The sequence below is a fragment of the Oncorhynchus clarkii genome, chromosome 24, assembly GCF_045791955.1.
Source record: "Oncorhynchus clarkii lewisi isolate Uvic-CL-2024 chromosome 24, UVic_Ocla_1.0, whole genome shotgun sequence".
Taxonomy (NCBI): Eukaryota; Metazoa; Chordata; class Actinopteri; order Salmoniformes; family Salmonidae; genus Oncorhynchus; species Oncorhynchus clarkii.
The window spans coordinates 19,144,010-19,166,487 of record NC_092170.1 but is presented as its reverse complement, the minus strand read 5'-3'; the positions used below and the strand labels follow the sequence as shown (position 1 = coordinate 19,166,487).

The 22,478-nt window shown below is 44.6% G+C and overlaps 1 protein-coding gene across 1 annotated transcript in view; it reads right to left on the bottom strand.

Moving 5' to 3' along the window:
* Nucleotides 1-1,361: 1,361 nt before the first annotated feature.
* LOC139383031 (tnf receptor-associated factor 4a) overlaps nt 1,362-22,478 on the bottom strand; it is a 48,538-nt gene continuing 27,421 nt past the window's right edge. The window contains exons 2-7 of the mRNA XM_071127324.1: nt 12,993-13,044; nt 9,239-9,343; nt 8,844-9,005; nt 5,788-5,949; nt 4,740-4,895; nt 1,362-3,987 (exon numbers count right to left, since the gene is read on the bottom strand). Of these exons, the coding sequence (XP_070983425.1) occupies nt 3,355-3,987; nt 4,740-4,895; nt 5,788-5,949; nt 8,844-9,005; nt 9,239-9,343; nt 12,993-13,044 (1,270 nt within the window). The 3' untranslated portion in view covers nt 1,362-3,354. The remainder of the gene's footprint in view (nt 3,988-4,739; nt 4,896-5,787; nt 5,950-8,843; nt 9,006-9,238; nt 9,344-12,992; nt 13,045-22,478) is intronic.

Here is a 22,478-nt window from a genome sequence, read left to right as displayed (position 1 = left end):
GTAGGCTACCCGAGGACTCATTTACCGGGCGAACCGTCACATGAGCAAGAGAGAAGGTCAGTACTGTATAGTACGTTGAGCATTGGCTGCAGGACACGTGACTACTCTGCTCCGCTACTCTCGGCATGGGAAACATGAAGCTAACATGCAATTAGCCATTTCTATTTTAATGCTGCTGTACAGCCCCAAAGCAGCACAAGCTAGGCTGTTGTTTGAACCCCCAGCACCAGGAAATGTTGAGGCTGTCAGTATGGCTTTTGGTTATTATGCTTAACTATATAGAAGGCAGCTCAGAATGAAGCCACTCTCTGTGGAAAGCCATTAGTCTGTGGACAGACAGAGAGGGGATTGTCCTACCCAGAGAACCCCTCCCTTCCACAGATGAATCATCCCACTGAATACATTACCCACAGCAGGGAAACATATTTTGTCAAGGGAACAGTTTTCCCATAATGATAAATAAGTAGCCATTTAAAGAGAAACGTAAGTAGGACTATGACCAAATATCCTGGAGAATTGACAGCGGAGTGTATGTGCCATTCCACATCACCCTTTGTGTAACTTCAAATGTTTTACTTTGGAGAAAAGAGTTCCCCAAACTATTCTAAACAAGTGAAAAAAGACAGTATCCTTCCTGAGGGACATTTGAGTAACGGAGGTAAAAGCTCATTTTCCCCTTCCCTAAACTCCACATTGAACATCATTCAAGCTGAGAGCTACAGCAAACTCCTGGCGCCACATCAAAGCAGGGCAAGTGTCTGCCTTGCTTCCTCTCCCTCTGCCCCCTTTCCTCTGTTCCCTCCATCTCTGGAGGTGTCGGAACAGAGAGGGAGGAAGGGAGCGAGGGAGGGTGGCGACCAGGAGGGCTTTGTGTGTTGTAATCTGATGGGGCCTGCTCCTCAGACAGCTCTACTGTGAAAAGTCAATTCAGACTATGATGCATGGTGGGTGCTCAGCATGAGACTAAATAAAACAAGTGAAACACGGTGAGGCAAGACATTTCTCTCAGAAAAACTTAAAGTGCTGAGAAAGGCAGGAATTTCAGACATAAATTGCACCTTTTCATCAAGGAAGCAAGAGTTAATGTAACATTTGCTGTAGTTTCAGACAAGTGAAGGTATCTGCCCATGAGACAGCTGAGCCAGGAACTGTATCTAGTTTGGTCTACTCTATGTGCTACAAGCCAAGCAGAATCATCAATGCGATCAGTAAAACATTTTGAGAGGGGGAAATGTAAACAACGAGAGGCCAAACTGCCTGACAAAATGTGGATGAAAGCGGAGAGCTCAGTAGGTGATGCAAACACTCAGACATACAACTACATAAAGAGTATATATAGCAGCATTGTGAAGCAAGAGGTAATAGATAGTATTTTATTTTAAAAGAGAAATTGAGAAGCACTCATCAATCAACATATTAAAACATTTTTGCCATCTAGTTAATCAAGCTTACGTGATGGCGCCTTAAAATAAATACTTTAAAAACGAAATACAGACACAATATATGTGAGATCCAAACGAAACAACCAAACCAATTATTCAGATTCAGAAGAGATTCAACTTTAAAAACTGTCCATAAAATCCCCAAGCTCAACCTTAACTCTCCAACAAAAAGTTGTATTAAACATTTAAGTACTTTGCAAAATACATAATCTTACAAAATGTTTTTTTTTTAACTTTAAAATCACTGTAAAATATTGGCTGGTATTATAACAAGAAACCAGGTATTTTCATGTAGAAAAAAAACGACAGAATGTGCTTCTGCATTTTTTACATCAGTATTATTCACATATGTCATGAATGTTTGATCAAGTCCTCCACTGCGGGTGTTACTGGTCTGATGGAGCCTATGACAGTTGTATTGCACATGGCTGCTCTTCTTCAACCTCTCCTTATGGCAAGCTTACGTGCTGAAGTGAAGATGCCCGCTGGTGGCCATGGTAACAAGCAGCGCCACACTATTAAGATGCAGTCTTTTCCGAGGCACCCACACGTCATTCTCAGGAGAGGATCAAGGCAAAAAGCATCTTTCAAACAGCCCCTATGCCCACCTGAGCTGAGTAAAAACAATGAATGCACTTCAGTTCACAGCCCTCCGTTAAGCTAATTCACTCCAATGTCTTTCTGTCTATGACACATTATTCACAAATGTTGCTCACATTTTTCAAATATAAAAAGAATTTGGTTCCGTTTAACAGTTCCTCCACTGGAAAAAAGCTCTCAGTATCAAGGGAGAAGATTTCAAGAATACAGGTTACAGTACACAAATGTGGTCCACGTTGTATCGCATTGACAGATGCATGTTTTTCTGTTGATGTCTTGAGCTCATCTCTCCCCAACCTACATACCAAGACCTCATGGCTTTCCCTTCACACTTAAGTGCACATGTACCATATCACCCCTTGACAGGACTGAGTGGATTCAATTCTACCCATTCAAAGACCGTCATACTGTACATTAGCATCTTTGACCAGCAAAGCATAGGAACCCATCTACTGTATCTATCTTCTCAGGACCCCATAGGAGATGTATTTTAGAGGCTTATAAATCTGCCTGTGACAAATTGTTTTTTGTCTAAAGATCATGATCCTCTCCTTCTAAGCATTATAGAATGTGCCAAATTACGAATTGTAGACAAAGAGTGATAGAAGAGTGACAAGAAGAAACACACTTAATTCACAGCTATAATATTGTTTGCTGACAAAGGGCTTAACAGCAATCTCAAATTTGCTAACCAAGAGCTTTGAATTTGTTAAAGGATCAGTGGGAGATACTATAAGAGCATGTAAACAAACGGCAGTTGGGCTTGAGAGTGTGATGAGCTTCTTCCACTAGCCTGAGCTTTGCCCTATTCTTTGGACCGCTCGTGATTAGATGGGATGGTCGAACCAGAGCCAAACATTATTTCTAAGTGCAAAGGCTTAAGAACGCCTTCCAGCCCCAGAACATCTCTCAATCATTTCTTAATATTTACATCTGTGCTGTAGAAAAACAACAAAATATAACTTAAAATAAACTTTCTAGGCACTGTCGATTTCCAAGGCTTTTTGTTGCAGATTGAGAAGAAAAATGTTAGAAAATAAACATTTACAAATAAGAATCAGAGAGTGATGGTTTCTGCAGACCTAACACTTAGAATTCTCTACCATTTAAATATAGCGGAATCCTCTAGTCCAGTCCTCCAACACAAGCCAACAGACTAGCAGCTCCTACAGTGGAGTGGCTATATGGATATGGACAGTCAGTCAGTGTCTAAAGAATAAGTGTGGTGAAGTTCTCAAGGTAAGTGTCATATCAGTCTCAAGCCTGTCTTTCACCCTCCCGTCCCTCCTGATAAACCAAAACCAGCTATCCCTCAGGCCATGATCTTCTGGGGGATCTCTATGGAAGCCTTGAGGAAGAGGGAGTTGTCTCGGACATAGTTCCTCTTCTTGATCTCGTCGTGGGAGATGAACTTGGGGTAGCCGAAGCCCAGGGTGCTCTCATCCAGCGAGTTACGGGTGCTGCACGGCTTCTGGAAGTTCTTCCAGTTGGGGTCAGGGTTGAAGGTCTCTGTGATGTGTTGGGGCTTGGACAACGACGGGTCGCTCTGGTCCATGATGGAGAAGGTCACCTTGTATGAGAAGGGCCACTCGAGCAGGTTGTCGTACTCCCCCGGCAGCACCCGGATGTAGATAGACAGGTGCGAGCCCTCCCCACTGCCGTTACCGTTGAGAAACGCAGACACCTGCAGCTTGTAGCCGTAGCGATGGGTGTAGAAGGGCGGGCTGAAGAACTCATGGTTGTTCCGAAGCTTGGCCTCCTGGAGTTTCCGGGAGTAATCGCTGAGCTTCCAGATGAGCACTCCATCGTTGCTGACTGACAGCTCCTCCATCTCCCTCCGCAGCTCAAGGATCTCCTGCCGCTGGCGCCCCACCAGGCTGCACATCATGGTCAGGTGGGACTTGGTCGTGTCCTCCAGGTGACGCCCGATCGCCAGTTTTGGGCACTGCAAGAAGAGAGGAGAGACTAGTTAGGGAGACGTCATTCACTGTGTGTAGCAAGGAGGGTGAAACTCTGTATAGTACAAACGCTGTATAGAAATATGTTGGATTTAATAATGTGGCACAGCACACTAGATTGTTTTGTCTGTTTGAGTTTCACATTCAAGCCTGTGGCCGTCTGCTAATCAGCTGCTCTTTTGGGAGCCCTGCCATACACATTTGTGTTTGGTGTACTGAACATCTGCACGCTTGGTTGTACTCTCTATCCTGATGCATTTTGTCAGACCATCTGCATTGCTATGGACTGAGCTTTCCAAACGCCCATTTCAAGCACAAAGCATGAAGCATGTCTGCTTTGACTCTGGGAGCTCTCCATATTTTCTCAGATTGACGTCAGTTTCAAAAATAGACTAAAATGCGCTGTCATAGCAGAGAAAACGTGTGACTCTCATTAAAATAAAGCCTAGAGGCAGGACAGGCAGAAGGCTCTGTATGTTGAAGACAATCATCCCCTTGGACATAAGTTACAGGGTTTCAACTCAACCGGAGCATGAAGCATAATAATCCAAATATAATTTTGGAAATATGCACAAAAAACTACCCGAGAGTGGAAAAATGATTAAACGTGACATCAATAAAGCAGTGGGCAGTAATGAGAAATAAAACTATGCCTCTTGCAAAAAGCTAGAATCAAAGTTTTTCTCTTTGAGGGTCTGAAGTAATGAAAACCAGCTAGAGAGCAGCAGGTCAGCCTTACCCTGTGTTTGCAGCCGGCATCTTTGAAGGGGCAGAGGATGAGGGCACTGCCACAGTTCTCCTTCACGTGATTGGCCAAGTCCTCCCGGGCTATGTTGGGGGTGCCACACTGGTTTGGACATGCGACTGGAAACCGAGGGCAGTGGTACTGATGGTTCTGGAGGGTAGAAAAAAGTTATTACATTTATTACATTCATTTGACATAGACAGTGCACATCAATCAACATTTCTGGAAATGTACCAGATTTAGACAGCCAGATAGATAAAAAATATATTGGGATCAGAATTTCTTTATCAACAAAATGCGCTCTGTGTGTCATGCAAGCATCTTTGCCACCAATTAAGAGAAAGAGCATCGACAAGACAACATGAAGCCCTTTGCACAGCAAAATCACTGTATGAGTGATTAAGAAACGCAGTGTATCATATTGAACTAATGGCTGTCTATTAAAATGTATGAATGAGATAAACGAGTTGATTATGGAGCTGAACTCATAAAGCATGTGCTCTGAGAGGGAGACATGATGAATAAACTGTGGGTATGAGAGGAGAGTGGCTGGCCGGCCGCTGGGCCTGAGGACAGGATGTGTGCAGAGAGGTGACAGGTGCTGCCGGGGGTGGGCAATGCCAGCACAAACAGCAGCAGGCACAGCGGGCTGGCACAGAGTACTGGGCACCATGAAAGCCAGTGTTCATGCAGCTGTGGGCCCAGGGCCATCCCACTCTACAGAGACTGAGAACCCTCCTTCATCCAGGACAGAATGCACTGTTCCTTCATCACACACAGTGAAATAGGGGAAGGACTCATAACAAACCTCCGGAATAAACCTTCAAAACACTTCATTCTCACAGGTCTGAGTTTGGGCACTAATTTAGGTCTGGCCTTCCAAGCAGTAATACAAATACTACATTGATGGAAAATAAAATGTAGCCATTAATCAAGTGATGACAAATGTGATTGTAAAACAGGATATGCAGGAGAATGTAGGGAAGGAAGACGTCCTAGAGCTTGTTCGGTCAGAGGAGGTGTGTTGATGTTGTTGACTAACCTGGATGGTGTCGAAGACAAACTCCTTGCCACAGTACTTGCAGGGCTGCGTGCGCTTGGGACACTCAGCCAGACTGTGCTGGGACAGGAGGCGGCGCATCATCCGCGCACCACACTTGTTCTCACAGTACACACTCTCCTGGGGACAGATACCCTGATGGTTCTGGGAGAGAAGACAGGACACACACACAGGTCACAACACAAGCAGTGACATCATCACAACCAACTAAAATACCAGCAAAACTACTAGTAAAACCTGCAAGCTTCCAGCGCAGTTCATCATTATTGTGACCCGTTTCAAGAAGCTAGTCGTATGTCACACGTCACTACTTCACAGGAGAGGCATTTGAAAGTCAACTTTTTTTTAAATCAAAATTATTTTATTTTTGCATAAATGTTTTCTGGAACATGTGAACTTTCATGTGCCTTAATAACAAACGTGTACGCCATCTGTAAATACAAATAAAATTGTTAAATTACGAGCCTAGTTGGTTTAGCATGGAAAAAGACAGGAACCGCTAGCCATGATTGGCTGAGATGGATGGGCTGGACATGCCAAAAGATAAGTTTGGATTGGTCTGCCATGTAGCATGCTTCTGTGTATAACATGAGCTGATCAGTATGTGTAGATAATCCTTGCTACTGCTGCTTTAATGAAATATATCATGGAGAACTGCAAAAGTTATGCTACTGCTCTCAACATTGCTGCCCTGAATTTAATAGGCACTTTCGATAAAGATCAGTGGGAAAATTTGGGATCGACTACTTTCTTTTAAAATTATTTTTCGTATTCTTTTTACCCCCTTTTTCTCCAAAATTTCGTGGTATCCAATTATTAGTAGTTATTGTCTTGTCTCATCGTTACAACTCCCGTATGGGCTCGGGAGAGACGAAGGTCGAGAGCCATGCGTCCTCCGAAACACAACCCAACCAAGCCTCACTGCTTCTTAACACAGCACGCATCCAACCCGGAAGCCAGCCGCACCAATGTGTCGGAGGAAACACCGTACACCTAGCGACGTGGTTAGCATGCATGCGCCCGGCCCGCCTCAGGACTCGCTAGTGCGCGATGAGACAAGGATATCCCTACTGGCCAAACCCTCCCTAACCCGGACGACGCTAGGCCAATTGTGCGTCGCCCCATGGACCTCCCGGTCGCGGCCGGCTGCGACAGAGCCTGGGCTCAAACCCAGAGTCTCTGGTAGCACAGCTAGCCGCAGTGCCTTAGACCACTGCCCCACTCGGGAGGCCTCCTGATGGACTACTTTCTGGAGAACGATCGTGCCATGCTGACTCTCTCGGACTCTGAAAATGAATCAGACGATGAGGAAATACCTGATTTAGGTAAAAACCTTTTCATTGAACCAGACATTATAGAGTCTTCTGATGAAAGTAATAGGGAAGAAATAGCGATCAGTGTTGTTGTCATGGAAGAAGTTGACTAAGTTTTGAAATCAGTGGAATGCCCAGTGGAAGCAGAGTACAGTATGATTGCAAATGCAAAGGAAGTCGAAAAGAGAACACAGGCGGCTGTATACTGGTAAGAATCTAGCAACATTTTTAGCTATCTTTTGTTTTCTAATTTGGTCAGAAAGTAATTTTCGTTGCAAATTATAGCAAACTGTTAGCTAGTTAGCTGGCTGGCTCACTATTTAACGTTAAGTGTATGATCTGTGTAGTAATATTATTTGTATCTCAGAAAGCCATTATCATTGCTAGTTATAGCCTAATGTTAGCTAGTTAGCTAACATTGAACTTAGTTGGTTAACTTTAGCTACCTGCAGATTCATGGATGGTGGCTAGCTATGACAATCAGTTTGCATCACTAGTAGTATTGGTTGGGATTATGTGAATCCTTAACGGGTGGGGCAAATACCATGAATAACCGCTCTCGTTGCATAATACATTTAGAAATCTATGTTATTCAATTATTGCACCCACACTGCTCGCACGCGTCAACGAGCGTCTGCGTTGCCAAGGGCTAAAATATGAGTAATTTCTATTTCTGACGCAGATCGCGCTGCAAGTCCTGCCTCTCACATTTCCTAATGGGTTTATAGAAGCAGGTACTCACGTGCCATCTCCTCATTGGTTATACCCACGTGGGTGATTGAAAGACGAACTGTGTTGCTGGTCGTCGTGGTAATACTATGAAAGTTAATTGCCAATCACCATATAAGTTCAAAGATGAAAAAGCCTGGAAGGAGAAGAGATGACTAGAAACGATTCTGTTGGCCTTTTTATGTGTGGATTAATTGTCGGAGTAGAGGACCTTGTGCATTTCAGGTAAAATAACAAGTCAATGTTTATATCCCAGGACAAATTAGCTAGCAAGTGCAAGCTAACTAGCTAAATTGGCATAAATGTTTAATGCTTTTTGACCTGTCCCCAATTTAATGTAATTAGTTCAGAGTTTGTTTTGATATTTTAACCTGCGTGTCGTGATTGCGTTTGGTGTAGGTGGACAAAATGAATTTATGCACGATGGAGCACGCACGCAGACGGTTTGGGTTCCGTGTAAGGCTTAAGAGGGTGTGAACGATTGCTGAATAAGTGTAGTCAAAGAAGAGCTCTCCAGTAGGTGTACCAAAACATTCAAGGGCCAATTTTATGATCCCACTGCCACTGAAAATGAACAACGGACTTTCCTATAAAAAGCTGGAGCCATATTAATGATTCTGTTATGGTGGAAAGGCCACATTGGGCCTGTATAAACAGAGGAGGGGCAGCCTGTAAACAGTAACAGAGGTGTTAGTGAGAGGGAGAGAGGCTAACTTTAACCCTGAGGCACCACTTCTCTGGACGGAGAGAAAAACACAGTATGAAAGGTGCACAGTTCTACGTCTCTCCCCTCACGCCAACAAACGTGTTATTTCTAAATACACTGCCACCATCAAAAGCTAGTGTAATTTACATACTTGGCTTCCTGGAGTAGACACTACAAAGACTACTATTCACTCAGTGAAAAATGTGGCCTTAACCAGGTTGTTTACTTGCTAGTGCTACTCTGTAAAAATAGAAAAAATAAAAAGTAGGTCTCTGCTTGTTGTTGTTTACCTCATAGGCCTCCCCGGTGAACTCGCTCCCGCAGAACTCGCACTTGACCTTGCGCTTGGGGCAGTCGTGCTGCAGGTGGTCGGGCAGGTCACGGCGCGTCAGCTTGATGGAGCAGCGGTTGGGGCAGGGGATCACATTGAAGGCGCAGGTGGAGAAGTGACCCTGAGGGAGACGGAGGGAGGGGGGAGAGGAATGTGTCAGCAGCAAGACACCAACACGCTCTCTCAGCCTGCATTTAGCCAGGCCTGCGCTAGCAGATAACCCTACACACTGGAGGCACGAGACACAGGGCTATTGGCATTAAAAAATGGTATCTTAGACAGGATGAGAGAGGGAGAGGATGAGTGAGAGAGGGGTAAAAAAAGGGTAAGAAAGCCAGGCAGGCAGCTACTGACCTGGAGCTGCTTCATCTGTCCGGTCCAGCGACAGCCTTCCTCACTGTGGATGCAGCGGATGGGCAGAGCCAGGATCTGCTGCTCCAGCTCTGGGTCAGGGTAGATCTGTAGCCATGACACAACCACGAGGACATGATCAGCACTGGCCTTGTCCAGCCTATCTCCTGTTTCTGTAGCATGAGGCAGGTTGACGTACAAGTACACTGCCTGTACAGGAAGCTATCTCCTTAATACTGACTGCAAAACACAGGCATCGGGTCACACTGGGATAACTGCAGTATAAACCCTGGATGGTGTGGTTATTTTATGGGGACAGTGTGGGGGAATAGTGGCCGCACCCAGGGCAACACTCAAACTAATATAGTGTGTCACTGATTAAGACAAAGGGTGTTTCCAGCAGTTAGGAATGATTATCATGTTGATGCCTAACTAAGTGTATTAATAATACAATGTAGCCTTGACAAAGAGGGTCTTAGCGACCAACAGCAAAACAGCAGAAGAAGAAGTTCAAAGTATTAGTCCTGGACATGAATGACGAATGAATCAGTCCCAAAATTAGGAATAATAATTGAACTTCTGTGAACACAAGAACACATACTGCAATGTTTATGGAATTATAGTTCATGAAATGTAGAAAACATCAGAGAGAGAATTAAAGTGAGGAAGGAGGGAGAGAACACCCCATAGTCACTGATCAAGAAGGATGAGGTCCTTCTCTATCCAATCAAACCAAATCTGCTCCCTAAAGAACAGTATCCTCTGGATTTACAGATTTAGGCCACACAAACACACACACGCTCTCCGTGACAACCCTTGTGAGGCAGCACTGCATGAATCTCCGTCCATATGTTGCCCAGGCTGCCTCTGTCACACGAGGAGAAAAGGAACTTCCTCAAAATGTCAAAGCTGTCCCTAAAACAAATAACAGCTCAACTGTAGTCACACGCCTTCATACGAGAGGCGGTCTCTTTCTCTATAGGCTATGAATCAAAACATTGAGATACTATGGTTTTACCATAGCCTACATTTTTTTTAGACATAAATAAGTAGTCTGTAAATGTTTATGTTCTCGTCACCCTATTAGAATGGTAAAAGTCAGAATTGTAAAAGGTAAATGTGCAGTGGAATTAAAAAGGGTCCAGTGAATAATACATTAGGGCCAAAAATAGATCTGAGGTAAAACTTTTCACTCTCCTGACTTGGCAACATTTACTGGTCCATTAACTTACATAAACTGTTATGTCATCTCAAATAAAAGCTGTGTGCTACAGTAGTTTAACTAGTGAGGATGAATGATATATCACATTCACCATGCTGTAATGAAAACTGCCTTCAAGTCACCAAAATATAAAGTAGAGAAGAATCTTTCCATTTGAATAGAGCTCAGCACTACGGCAGAGAATGTGTGTGTTGCTCCCAGTCTGTGATGTGTGTGTTGTGTGTCAGGTTGGGTACTATGACAGCAACAAATAAAGAATAGGTTATCTGTGCAAATGGACCAATAAAGCAAGTATTGTATTGTGCTACAGAACAGTACTGTCTCTTACAATGTATTGCAGCATGTACGCAGCATAATAATGTATGGTGAGTGATTGAAGCAGATAACTGCAATACTATTTCCTACTGGAAATCACGTGCTGAGCCAAGATGACAAAGAAACCAAATCCTCTAAAGTAAACCTTAACACTCCCTTATTGTTCCAGCCTGGGAGTCTGCGGGGGACTGCAATAAAGACCTTTTAATAACATAGTCCCTGGAGGATCATGGAACTAAAGCTAGCTAGCTGTCTGTCTGTCTGTCTGTCTGTCTGTCTGTCTGTCTGTCTGTCTGTCTGTCTGTCTGTCTGTCTGTCTGTCTGTCTGTCTGTCTGTCTGTCTGTCTGTCTGTCTGTCTGTCTGTCTGTCTGTCTGTCTGTCTGTCTGTCTGTCTGTCTGTCTGTCTGTCTGTCTGTCTGTCTGTCTGTCTGTCTGTGTGTGTGTGTGTGTGTGTGTGTGTGTGTGTGTGTGTTTTGGAATAGACAGTCAGCTGCAGTCTCACAGCAGAACCCATCCCTTTACATTACTGACGTTCTGCTTCCTCTCTTTGACAACAGGGCCATATTTTAATGACATGTTGCACTGCCTGGGTGAAATGAGAGCATTATTAGAATTGAGATGTGTTCAGGGGAGGGCAAGGACAGGGACATAGTGTAATGAGCTGTACCCAGGGAGCTGGACTGTGTCCCAAACGGCACCCTATTCCCTATCTACTGCACTACTTTTGGCCAGGGCTCACAGGGTTCTGGCCAATAGAAGTGTACGATATAGGGAATAGGGTGCCATTTGGCACGCAACCCTAGTCACCAGCAGGGTGTATTTTACAGGTGACTGGGAGGCTGTGAAGGTATCAGTAAATACCAGTGTCTGACAGGTGTGCAATGAGCACGTCCTCCCAGTGAGGACCCGTGTACTTCTTCTCTGTCGTGACTACAGTCTCCTTAAGAGCTTCGCTAGCGCTCGCAGCTCGGCATAAGCAGCGCTACCCCACTGACCTCACCACCTCACTGGACTGCCTCTGAACTCCTAACACACTTTAGCATGCTAATGTTCTAGTATAGAGCATGATGGGCCTACTGTATGGGAAATTCATTATTTCATGGGAATCTAGCCAGTGAGACTGTACAGTAACTGAGATGATGAATTAGTGGTCATTGGTGTTTTAATTCCTTTGTTAAGCGTTAAGCTTGGGGTCCTCTCATGCACAGAGCAGAATTAAGTCCTTATCCTTTCGCTGCACACTCTGGCACAGTGGGGAAATCAAGTTTGTGAGAGAGTCATTCTTTCATTACGAATAGACTGCCACCATACACCCCATGTACAATCTGATTAAATGCTTAAACTAAAAGACGGAGTAAGAAGCCAAAAGTTGAATTAAAGAGATTTAGATGTGGTATTCTTTCTCTGGACCGGGATGAAGAGTTTTAGGAGAGCTACTGTTGTAGTGATTTTGCCTCTCTTTTCTGTCAGATCAACGCAATACCCTGCTTTTCTCCAGCAATGCAATACTTAAAAATATACCACAACCTTTGACTTTGGCTGTTAGGCTGGAGAGTGCTATTACCACTCCCCAGCCACTCTCCGGTTGTGTAATCATGTCTGCCCATTTGTTTTTCATGGGTACTGTATAAAACTGTAAAACTTCCATGTTGACAGTAGTGTGCGAGAGTGAACTGTTTGGTGCATTGAGAAACGGACCGTCATCAACCCTGACATTCCAAGGGGAATGAGTAGCCTGTGGTCCTTCGTTAGCGCAATTAGTGGGCCTATACGAGGATGGCTAGCTAGCTGCCTGAGCCCTCTGTCTGTTGGTCTGGGGTAAGGGACATGGTGACTCATGTGCCCTTGCGGTTTCCCAAATGGCACCCTATTCCCTATATAGTTCACTACTTTTGGTCAAAAGTGCCATTTGTCACACCACTTCAGATTCACAGTTAAAATAAGGCCTCATCTCAGCCTGACCAGGGCGTGGTACAACACACAGATTTACATTCATAATACGTGTGTTGTAAGTTACTGGGTAGCCCAGAGACATGATTTTGTAAGAAGGAGCACATCAGAAAGTGAGGGTGAATTCTGTTGATTGGGGCGTGTTTGTGGGCTTAACTATGGTTGTAGGCTTAAGTATTGGTTAACTGGCACACAGGTCGTATTCAAACTTGAATGGGTGGGACTGTCAGGGACATGTGAGAAAGTGGATAAGTGAGTTTTAACCGTACCTTGGCATAGTCCAGGGGCAGCTGGTCCTCTGGGCACTTGAAGATCCCCTCACTGTAAGACATAAGAAGGAAAGGACACGTTAATAATCATTGACAATCCATTTTTATGATAGGGTACCACTGTCCTAAGAGGTCCACACATAGTGCCCTTGCCTCTCCTCCAGTTGCCTTCAAAAAGCACCCGCACACCCATTCTCTGCTCTCACACACCCATCCCAACCACACTGCACTGTACAATAAAGCCAGCTTAGTTTCTCTGAGCCACTAACTTTTATGAAGTCGTCATGTTCCCTCCCTCCAGGGATTTATTTCCACAAATTCACAGTTGTATTACTGGAGAGGAAAAGAGAAGACGTTGCAGCCTGATCTGTCTATCTATAATACATTAAGGGCTTCTCTCCCCCGCCCCTACCCCTCCCTTTCTCTCTCGCTGTCATGTCAAAGGTGTTCATTTTTACCCCCCTTTTTAAAGGCAGGGGGATGACAATCTGAGCGTGTGTGAAGAAGCTTCCTGCTTCCTATAAAGAACAGGAGGCCGGTAACTGTGTACCCTCCCCTCCTTCTCTATTTTCTCCAGCGGCAATAAAACCCAAATTAAGATCTGAGATCTCTGGTTTTATCACACAGGCAGCGCCAAAAATGAAACACTCACTGCCTGCCTTGATTTAGCTGCCTTTTACCAAGGGCAGGAAGAGATGGGTGGCCTGCCATGAGATGGGTGGCGGTGGCCCTCTGGTAACAACGCAGCACGTCCCCAGTCCTGATGCCACCATGAAATATTCACTCTAGTAAATAATACAGGTGACGTCAGTAGTGTAGGCAAGCAGTGGGGGGGGGGGGGGGGGGGTGGGGGGGCTCACCGTGTTGAGCTTGTTGAGATGTACTATGCAGTAGATCTACAAAGAAGGCGCTGACAGAGCAACTTTGCAGTATTTCGTTTTTTTGGGGTTATTTCTTACAAGCATTTCGCTACACCTGCAATAACATCTGCTAAATATGTGTACGTGACCAATGACATTTTATTTGATTTACAGCGAAGCGAGTCAATAAGTGACACAAAGAGCAACTTTAAAAGGGCCATCAGTGGCAGATCCCCTGAGATTTTGCCTTGCGAGAGTACAGGGGGAACCGAGTGCAAACTGATTTTACATGTACAATTGAATGAATGGTAGACAAACGGGAAATCCACATTCGGTGCGATGTGTGCACCCCTTAAAGAGACGTGTCTGTAGTGAAGTGGTGGGCTGCAGGCCCCCTGCTGAGCCATAGTGGTGGCTGGGACATGGATCAAGAGGGTCAGTCAGTCAGTGACATGAGATGAGAATGTACTTCCCTTTCCTCGTGGCCCAGTGCACATATATGGGATCGTAATGTAATTTTCATAGGCCGCAGCCAGGCAAGAATTTTGCAACAATTGATAGAGGTACTGTAACACTCATGGTGAAATGCTCCTTTGCTTTGCATACGTTTTCATTACCCACGGGTGTGAGAGGGGGACCAAAATAACCTCAGTGTTTTGGGTTGAAGCCACAAGGCCCTGAAGCTCCATCTGTCCTACTACCTACGAGGTAAACAACAGAAAAAAAAGCTGACCTCTCCATCCTCTCAAGTACATTAATAGATTAATAGGAAAACAAAGAGCCCGAAGGAGGCAGGGAGGGCAGTGGTCTCTGCTCCCAGGGTCCTACAATGGGTGCCTCCCATTATGGGGACTACTTTTGAACTATGTAGGGTATAAGTTGCCATTTGGGATGGATACAACGTCCCTATTGACCAGGGTCCCCGTGGCCCTTGTTACACCCTGGAATCTAGTTGGCCTCAATGTCAATTGACAGAGCTTGAGGCCCCCAGGGAGTGGACCAGAGACCCAGGGCCATGTGGTGGTGGAACACATGATCAGTGATCATCCTGCACTTTACCCCGGCTGGGCTGCCTGGCCTGCCTCTCCAGCTGCTGTGGAATCAGCTGCATGCAGAACAACAGACCAGAGGGATGACAGGGGGATGGGGAGGGAGGAAGGGAGAGAGAGAGAGAGAGAGGTGAGGGAGGGAGGGAGGGAGGGAGGGAGGGAGGGAGGGAGGGAGGGAGGGAGGGAGGGAGGGAGGGAGGGAGGGGGAGGTTAATGCATTACGAGACGACAGTAATTCCAGTCCATTAGGGTCACTCTGTCAGCAGGGAGCTGGAGAGCAATTAATAAACAATGCGTCTGTAAAAAAAATAAATCTATTGATCACCAGGTGAAAGAGCCCAGTCAGCAGAACATCTCATATGTACTGTGAAATAATTTACTAATCTCCATCATTAGAGCCTCATCTATTTGATGTTGATTATGTGTTTTAGAGCCACAGGGCCGGACTGCATGACGCAGAGCTGTGGGCTACATCCCAAACAACACCCTACTCCCTATATAGTGCACTATTTTTTTTTACCAGGATCCACAAAAGTAGTGCACTGTATAGGGAATAGGGGGCCATTTGGTACGTGGGGCTGTGTAGTGACTCTTCCCCCATAAAGAGAAAGGAAATAGGAACAGACAGAAAGGGGTTCCTTGCTGGACTAGACAGGGAAGATGTAAGCAGCGCAGGAAAGAAGGGCTTACAGGTAAAGGACCCACCCAGACTGCTCCTCTGCTCTGTCTGACACAGAGAGGCAGACAGTCGAAAAAACGTAGTCACAGCCTGTCAGGATTATTCCCTCCCTGCTTTGTAGAGAACGTCCTGCAGCCACGCATTCATTTGCTTGGCCCGCTGTTCATAATGCTCCCCGACTCTACAGCCCGCTTGTTTGTGGAGCTCACTGCCGCTTTGTGACAGCACATTAGCAGAGAGGAGGGGGCATTGGATTAATAATAGCTTCTATACAAGTCTTCCCCTTCTCTTGACAAACCATTTCTATGACTACTTGAAGACCTTCTTACAGTGGAGAGTAAGGTTGCACTAATGACTGTTCAATGCCCTTGACTATTTCAATGCCCACCTCCAATCACTCAGCACTGTGAGAGGATCAACAATATTGTTATTGTAACACTGAAAAAAGGGAAAATGACTTTGCATACATACAGTACAGCCTGGTCACCAGCAGGGACCTTGCACCCTGTCCACTCACAAACCAACTTACTGATACCAACAGTTTCACTCCAACTAGGCTACAGTTTCACAGGAGACAAATATGTTCCTACTACGATACACAGGTCAGAGATAACAGTGCCTGACTTGAACACAGCTCTCACAAGCAAAGTCAATGATTATACAGGGTGAGTGGCTGATAAACTACAAACTAACCAATCACTCATGTTGGGAAAGTACTGCAGACAGAACTGCTCGGTAACCACATAGCGTGTTTAATATAATCACCACATTAAAATGTCAATGGGTTCCCATCCTTTCCCTGTCTCTAATACCGTGAGAGTAGCCTAGGCTCCACAGCTGTTGTGCTGCAGTGCAGGGAGGCCAAAATCCGATCCAGCAGGCCCGCGGACCAAAACAGCAGAAGGCTGGATGAGTATGCCCCACACCTAATTACATGTTCAAAATCACCCACTTATCTGGTAAGACAACAGCCTTCTCCCCAATTCTAATTAGGATAATTTCCCCTCCATGGGTGAAAGTCCCCCCCCCCAGAATTACCCTATTATTTCCCTGTACCCCCCTGACCCATCCCCCCTCCCCAGCCCCTAATTGCACCCTCTCTCTTGCCCTCAAAACCTCTTGTAGGCCCTGAGAGCAGATTAAACAGCCATCCATTGAGCCCAGTGATAACGTGAGGACAGCAATCACAACACTGTACCGTCACCCTCCATATGCCTCGTGACAGGAGGACAGCCGCCGAGAAGAACAAGACAAATCCCCCAGGTTTGGTTGGTCTGCAGAAGACTGCAGACAGGCTGTCTAGGGACAGTACAGTACAGCCACCACACACAGAGAAAGCTGCCAGGGAGACCCCAGACCCTAACCAGGTTTACAATAGTAAAGGGCATGGCTGTGTAGAGCTAAACAAACAACTCAGAGGAGTTTATGAGAGTTCTGGAGAGCAGGACGTCTGTGACCTGTTAACGTCCAAAAGAGAGTTCTGCTATTGCTGTGAGAGGTTGACTGCGTCCCAAATAGTACCCTATTCCTTAAATAGTGCACTACTTTTGACCAAGGCCCATAGGCCATTTGGGACTCAGAGGAGGTATTTTCAAACTCAGAGATCTTATCAAGACACTTGACTGGGTTGTCTGGCAAGTAGATGTATCAGGCCTGGCTTGCTTGTCTTCTCTGGAAGCTTACCCTGAGGTTTAATGTTCATCCTCATGAAAAATCATTTTATTTTGAAGTAAAGAAGTGGATTAACTCTTCTACACAAACAAGATCTTAAATGCCATCAGTTCCTTTTATTCAGGCTTCCTGGCTTTCAGTCTCCCAGCTGATCCCAATTCCATGCTTCTGCTACCAGAATGTTGGGAGAAAACAGGAATCTTGTTTCATCTCAGCAGGAGATTCGTAATCCCCGAAATCCAACAGTTTTTTTGTGTGTATATGAATGTGTGTGTGTATGTGTTATAACTGACATCAAATTATCAGCCTCTTGTTTCCAACAGTAATGAGTCTGTCATTATAACTGCCCTTTACAAGCCCGTTGACAGACTAGCCTCCTGTCCAGGAGGTGTACTTGTACTTGTACACCACAGAAACATGACCCTAAGGGCCATTCTGGCTTGCACAATATAATATATGCACAATAAACCTATCCTATGCAATGCTGAAAGGGAGAAAATGTAAACCCGTTCCAGTTGAATTAAATGGCCTGTCGTAAAACTACATTTTCTGTTGTTTATACGATGCCTAGTAGTAACCAACAACAGATTGGGAGATTTCTTGCTGATGTTAGTAGCAGTTGGAGCTAATGAAAGGACTCTAAATCACAGCTCTCCTTCAAAAGATAAAGAGCCTCCATCACATTTGCCTAAATGCACTACATGACCAAAAGTATGTGGACACCTGCTCATCGAACATCTCATTCCAAAATCATCTGCATTAATATGGAGTTGGTTCCCCCCTTTGCTGATATAACAGCATCCTCTCTTCTGGGAAGGCTTTCAACTAGATGTTGGAACATTTCTGTGGGGACTTGCTTCAATTCAGCCACAAGAGCATTAGTGAGATTGGCCACTGATGTTGGGGGTTTAGGCCTGGCTCGCAGTCTGCATTGCAATTCATCCCAAAGGTGTTCGAGGGATTTGAGGTCAGGGCTCTGTGCAGGCCAGTCAAGTTCTTCCACACCGATCTCGACAAACCATTTCTGTGTGGACCTTGTTTTGTGCATGGGGGCATTGTCATACTGAAACAGGGAAGGGCCTTCCCCAAACTGTTGGGGAAGGTCACAAAGTTGGAAGCACAGGAATGTCTAGAAAGTCATTGTATGCTGTAGCGTTAAGATTTCCTTCACTGGAACTAAGGGGCACAGCCGAACTATGAAAAACAGCCCCAGACCATTATTCATCCTCCATCAAACTTTACAGTTGGCACTATGCATTGGGGAAGGTAGCTTTCTCCTGGCATCTGCCAAACCCAGATTTGTTCGTTGGACTGCCAGATGGTGAAGCGTGATTCCTCCCTCCAGAGAACACGTTTCCACTGCTCCAGAGTCCAATGGCGGCAAGCTTTACACCACTCCAGCCGACGCTTGGCATTGCGCATGGTGATCTTAGGCTTGTGTGCGGCTGCTCGGCCATGGAAACCCATTTCATGAAGCTCTCGACAAACAGTTCTTGTGCAGACGTTGCTTCCAGATGTAGTTTGGAACTTGGTAGTGAGCCCTGAGCCAAAGAACAGACAGAATTTGCTTCGCAAATGGCACCCTATTCCCTATAGTGCACTATTTTTGTCTAGAGACCTTTAAACTAAACTAGAGGTCGACCGATTATGATTTTTCAACGCCGATACCGATACCGATTATTATTTTTGAAATGTATTTGTAATAATGACAATTACTACAATACTGAATGAACACTTATTTTAACTTAATATAATACATCAATAAATCAATTTAGCCTCAAATAAATAATGAAACATGTTCAATTTGGTTTAAATAATGCAAAAACAAAGTGTTGGAGAAGAAAGTGCGATATGTGCCATGTAAGAAACCTTGCTCAGAACATGAGAACATATGAAAGCTGGTGGTTCCTTTTAACATGAGTCTTCAATATTCCCAGGTAAGAAGTTTTAGGTTGTAGTTATTATATAAATTATAGGACTATTTCTCTCTATAGCATTTGTATTTCATATACCTTTGACTATTGGATGTTCTTATAGGCACTTTAGTATTGCCAGTGTAACAATATAGCTTCCGTACCTCTCCTCGCTCCTACCTGGGCTCGAACCAGGAACACAACGACAACAGCCACCCTCGAAGTAGCGTTACCCATGCAGAGCAAGGGGAACAACTACTCCAAGCCTCAGAGCGAGTGACGTTTGAAACGCTATTATCGCGCACCCCGCTAACTAGCTAGCCATTTCACATCACATCGTTACACCAGCCTAATCTCGGGAGTTGATAGGCTTGAAGTCATAAACTGCAGAGCTGCTGACAAATCGCACGAAAGTGCTGTTTGAATGAATGTTTATGAGCCTGCTGGTGCCAACCATCTCTCAGTCAGACTGCTCTATCAAATCATTGACTTAATTATAACATAATAACACACAGAAATCCGAGCCTTGGGTCATTAATATGGTCGAATCCGGAAACTATCATCTTGAAAACAAGACGTTTATTCTTTTTTTGCTAAATATGCAGGTTTAAAAATATATACTTCTGTGTATTGATTTTAAGAAAGGCATTGGTGTTTATGGTTAGGTACACGTTGGAGCAACGACAGTCCTTTTTCGCGAATGCGACTGCATCAATGATATGCAACGCAGGACACGCTAGATAAACTAGTAATATCATCAACCATGTGTAGTTATAATTAGTGATTATGATTGATTAAGTTTAATGCTAGCTAGCAACTTACCTTGGCTTCTTACTGCATTCGCGTAACAGGCAGGCTCCTCGTGAGGCAGGTGGTTAGAGCGTTGGACAAGTTAACTGTAAGGTTGCAAGATTGAATCCCTGAGCTGACAAGGTAAAAATCTGTCGTTCTGCTCCTGAACAAGGCAGTTAACCCACCGTTCCTAGGCCGTCATTGAAAATAAGAATGTGTTCTTAACTGACTTGCCTAATTAAATAAAGATTAAATAAAGGTGTCAAAAAATAAATAATCCAAAATGACCGATTTCCGATTATTATGAAAACTTGAAATCGGCCCTAATTAATCGGCCATTCCGATTAATCGGTCAACCTCTACTTTAAACCCTGGTCAAAATAAGTGCACTATATAGGGCATAGGGTGCCATTTGAGACACATCGAGAGGGATCCCCGGGATGAGGAAGGAAGTGGAGGACACAGGGTGAAGCAGGTGTTTCTATCTATGGAACCTGATACGATGGGAGGGTAGCATTCCCTGCTCCCGCTGAATGCGGACTCAGTTTACAGCCTGGACAAAGGCAGCGGCAGCAGCCCAAATATGTAGCCCCTATTCCCTACATAGTGCACTACTTTTGACCAGGATTCATAGGGCTCTATATCAGAATAGGGTTCCATTTGGGAAGCAGCGAGGCTCACCTCAGACTTCTTCTTTGTCTCTGGGAGGAGAAGGAACTACCTCCACTTTCTATATGTTTAACACTTTTGGGTTACTATACGATTCCATATGTGTTATTTCATAGTTTTGATGTCTTCACTATTATTCTATAATGTAGAAAATAGTAAAAATAAAGAAGAACCCTGGAATGAGTAGCTGTGTCCAATCTTTTGACTGGTACTGCACATCTTGTTTTGTTTTGCCTTTTTTAAATCGGGGTTTGATTGACTGATGCATAGAGGACATGCTTGTACAGCAAATGTCATTTGTAAAATCATATCTGACTCACATCATTGGTGTTGGAATTGTCCATGTCCAGTCAGTGACAGCTTAATGTGAACTGACAATGTCTGACTATCTGAATGTCACGGACATCAACAAGAGTTGATTCAGCCTCGGGTATTAGGCCTAGTTCCTCAAGATCCAGTTTGTTCAAGCCTGGACCCAGACAGTATGTATTCTGTATCTACTCTACTACAGACACTCTTAATACATTTTCATGAGTATTTCTACTGTTGTTCTCAGCTACAATAGCACAAATGATGCAAGTGGAGGAAAGCCAACTAGGCCTCATACTATAAGGACAAGTGTGTGGGTGGTTGTCTGGCAGCGTTTCCATGGCTCTCTCTCTCTCTTCCTGCTCTCCCGTCAACATACTGGATGCATCCCAAATGGCACCCTATTTCCTTTATAGTGCATAGAGCTCTATGGGCCTTGTGCAGTATAAAGAGAATAGGGTGCAATTTGGGACACAACCACTCTCCTCACTAGGATGAAAGATATTGACTAAGGTAGAAGAAACCCATGGGGAAAACTACTGTGTTTAAATAGCCTACAGACAGACATAGCATTCAGACAGTGAGCATTCCCATCCAAGAGATGAGCTTCGTGAACACAAAATATACACTTGTGGCCAAAAATATTGGCACCCTTGCACTTTTTTCAAATAATACACAATTTCTAAAATGGCCTGGACAATATTATTGACACCTTCTATATGTAGTTAAAAAGCATTTGATTTCAAGCAGGTGTTTCTCCTTTACTTTGGAATTGAACTCACCTGTAGTGAGTTGCAGGTGCCTGCAATATAAAAAGCACACATTTAACCAGTTTGATCAGAGAAAGGGACTCCTTCTCCTGTTCTGTGTCACTGTGTGTACCGCAATGAGCATGGAGAAAAGAAAGAAAACCAGAGAATTATCTGAAGAGGTCAGACACAAGATTGTAGCCAAGCATGGACAATCAATCTCAAGGCTAGAACTCCATCTCCAGAGACATTGATGTTCATATTTTCACCGTACGTAATATTATCAAGAAGTTTAAGTCCAAAGCCCACTGTAGCCTAGCTCCCTGTACGTGTCTGCAAGAGAAAAGTTGATGGAAGATTGCAGCAAAGGATTATCTGAATGGTGGAGAAAGCACCTCGATCAACTGCCACACAGATTCAAGCTGACCTTCAGACACAAGGTACGACAGTTTCAACAAGCACCATGATACTCCTGTCATATAACCCCCAGGAGGACTCCACTGCTGAGAGAGAGACATAAGAACGCCCATCTGCAATTTGGCAAAATACACCCGAACATGCCAAAATCCTTATTGGAGAAGGTTCTGTGGAGAGATGAGACCAAATTTGAGCTTTTTGTAAATATATATATATATATTTTTTTTATTTTACCCCTTTTTCTCCCTAATTTCGTGGTATCCAATTAGTAGTAGTTACTGTCTTGTCTCATCGCTGCAACTCCCGTACGGACTAGGGAGAGGCGAAGGTCGAGAGCCATGCGTCCTCCGAAACACAACCCAACCAAGCCGCACTGAC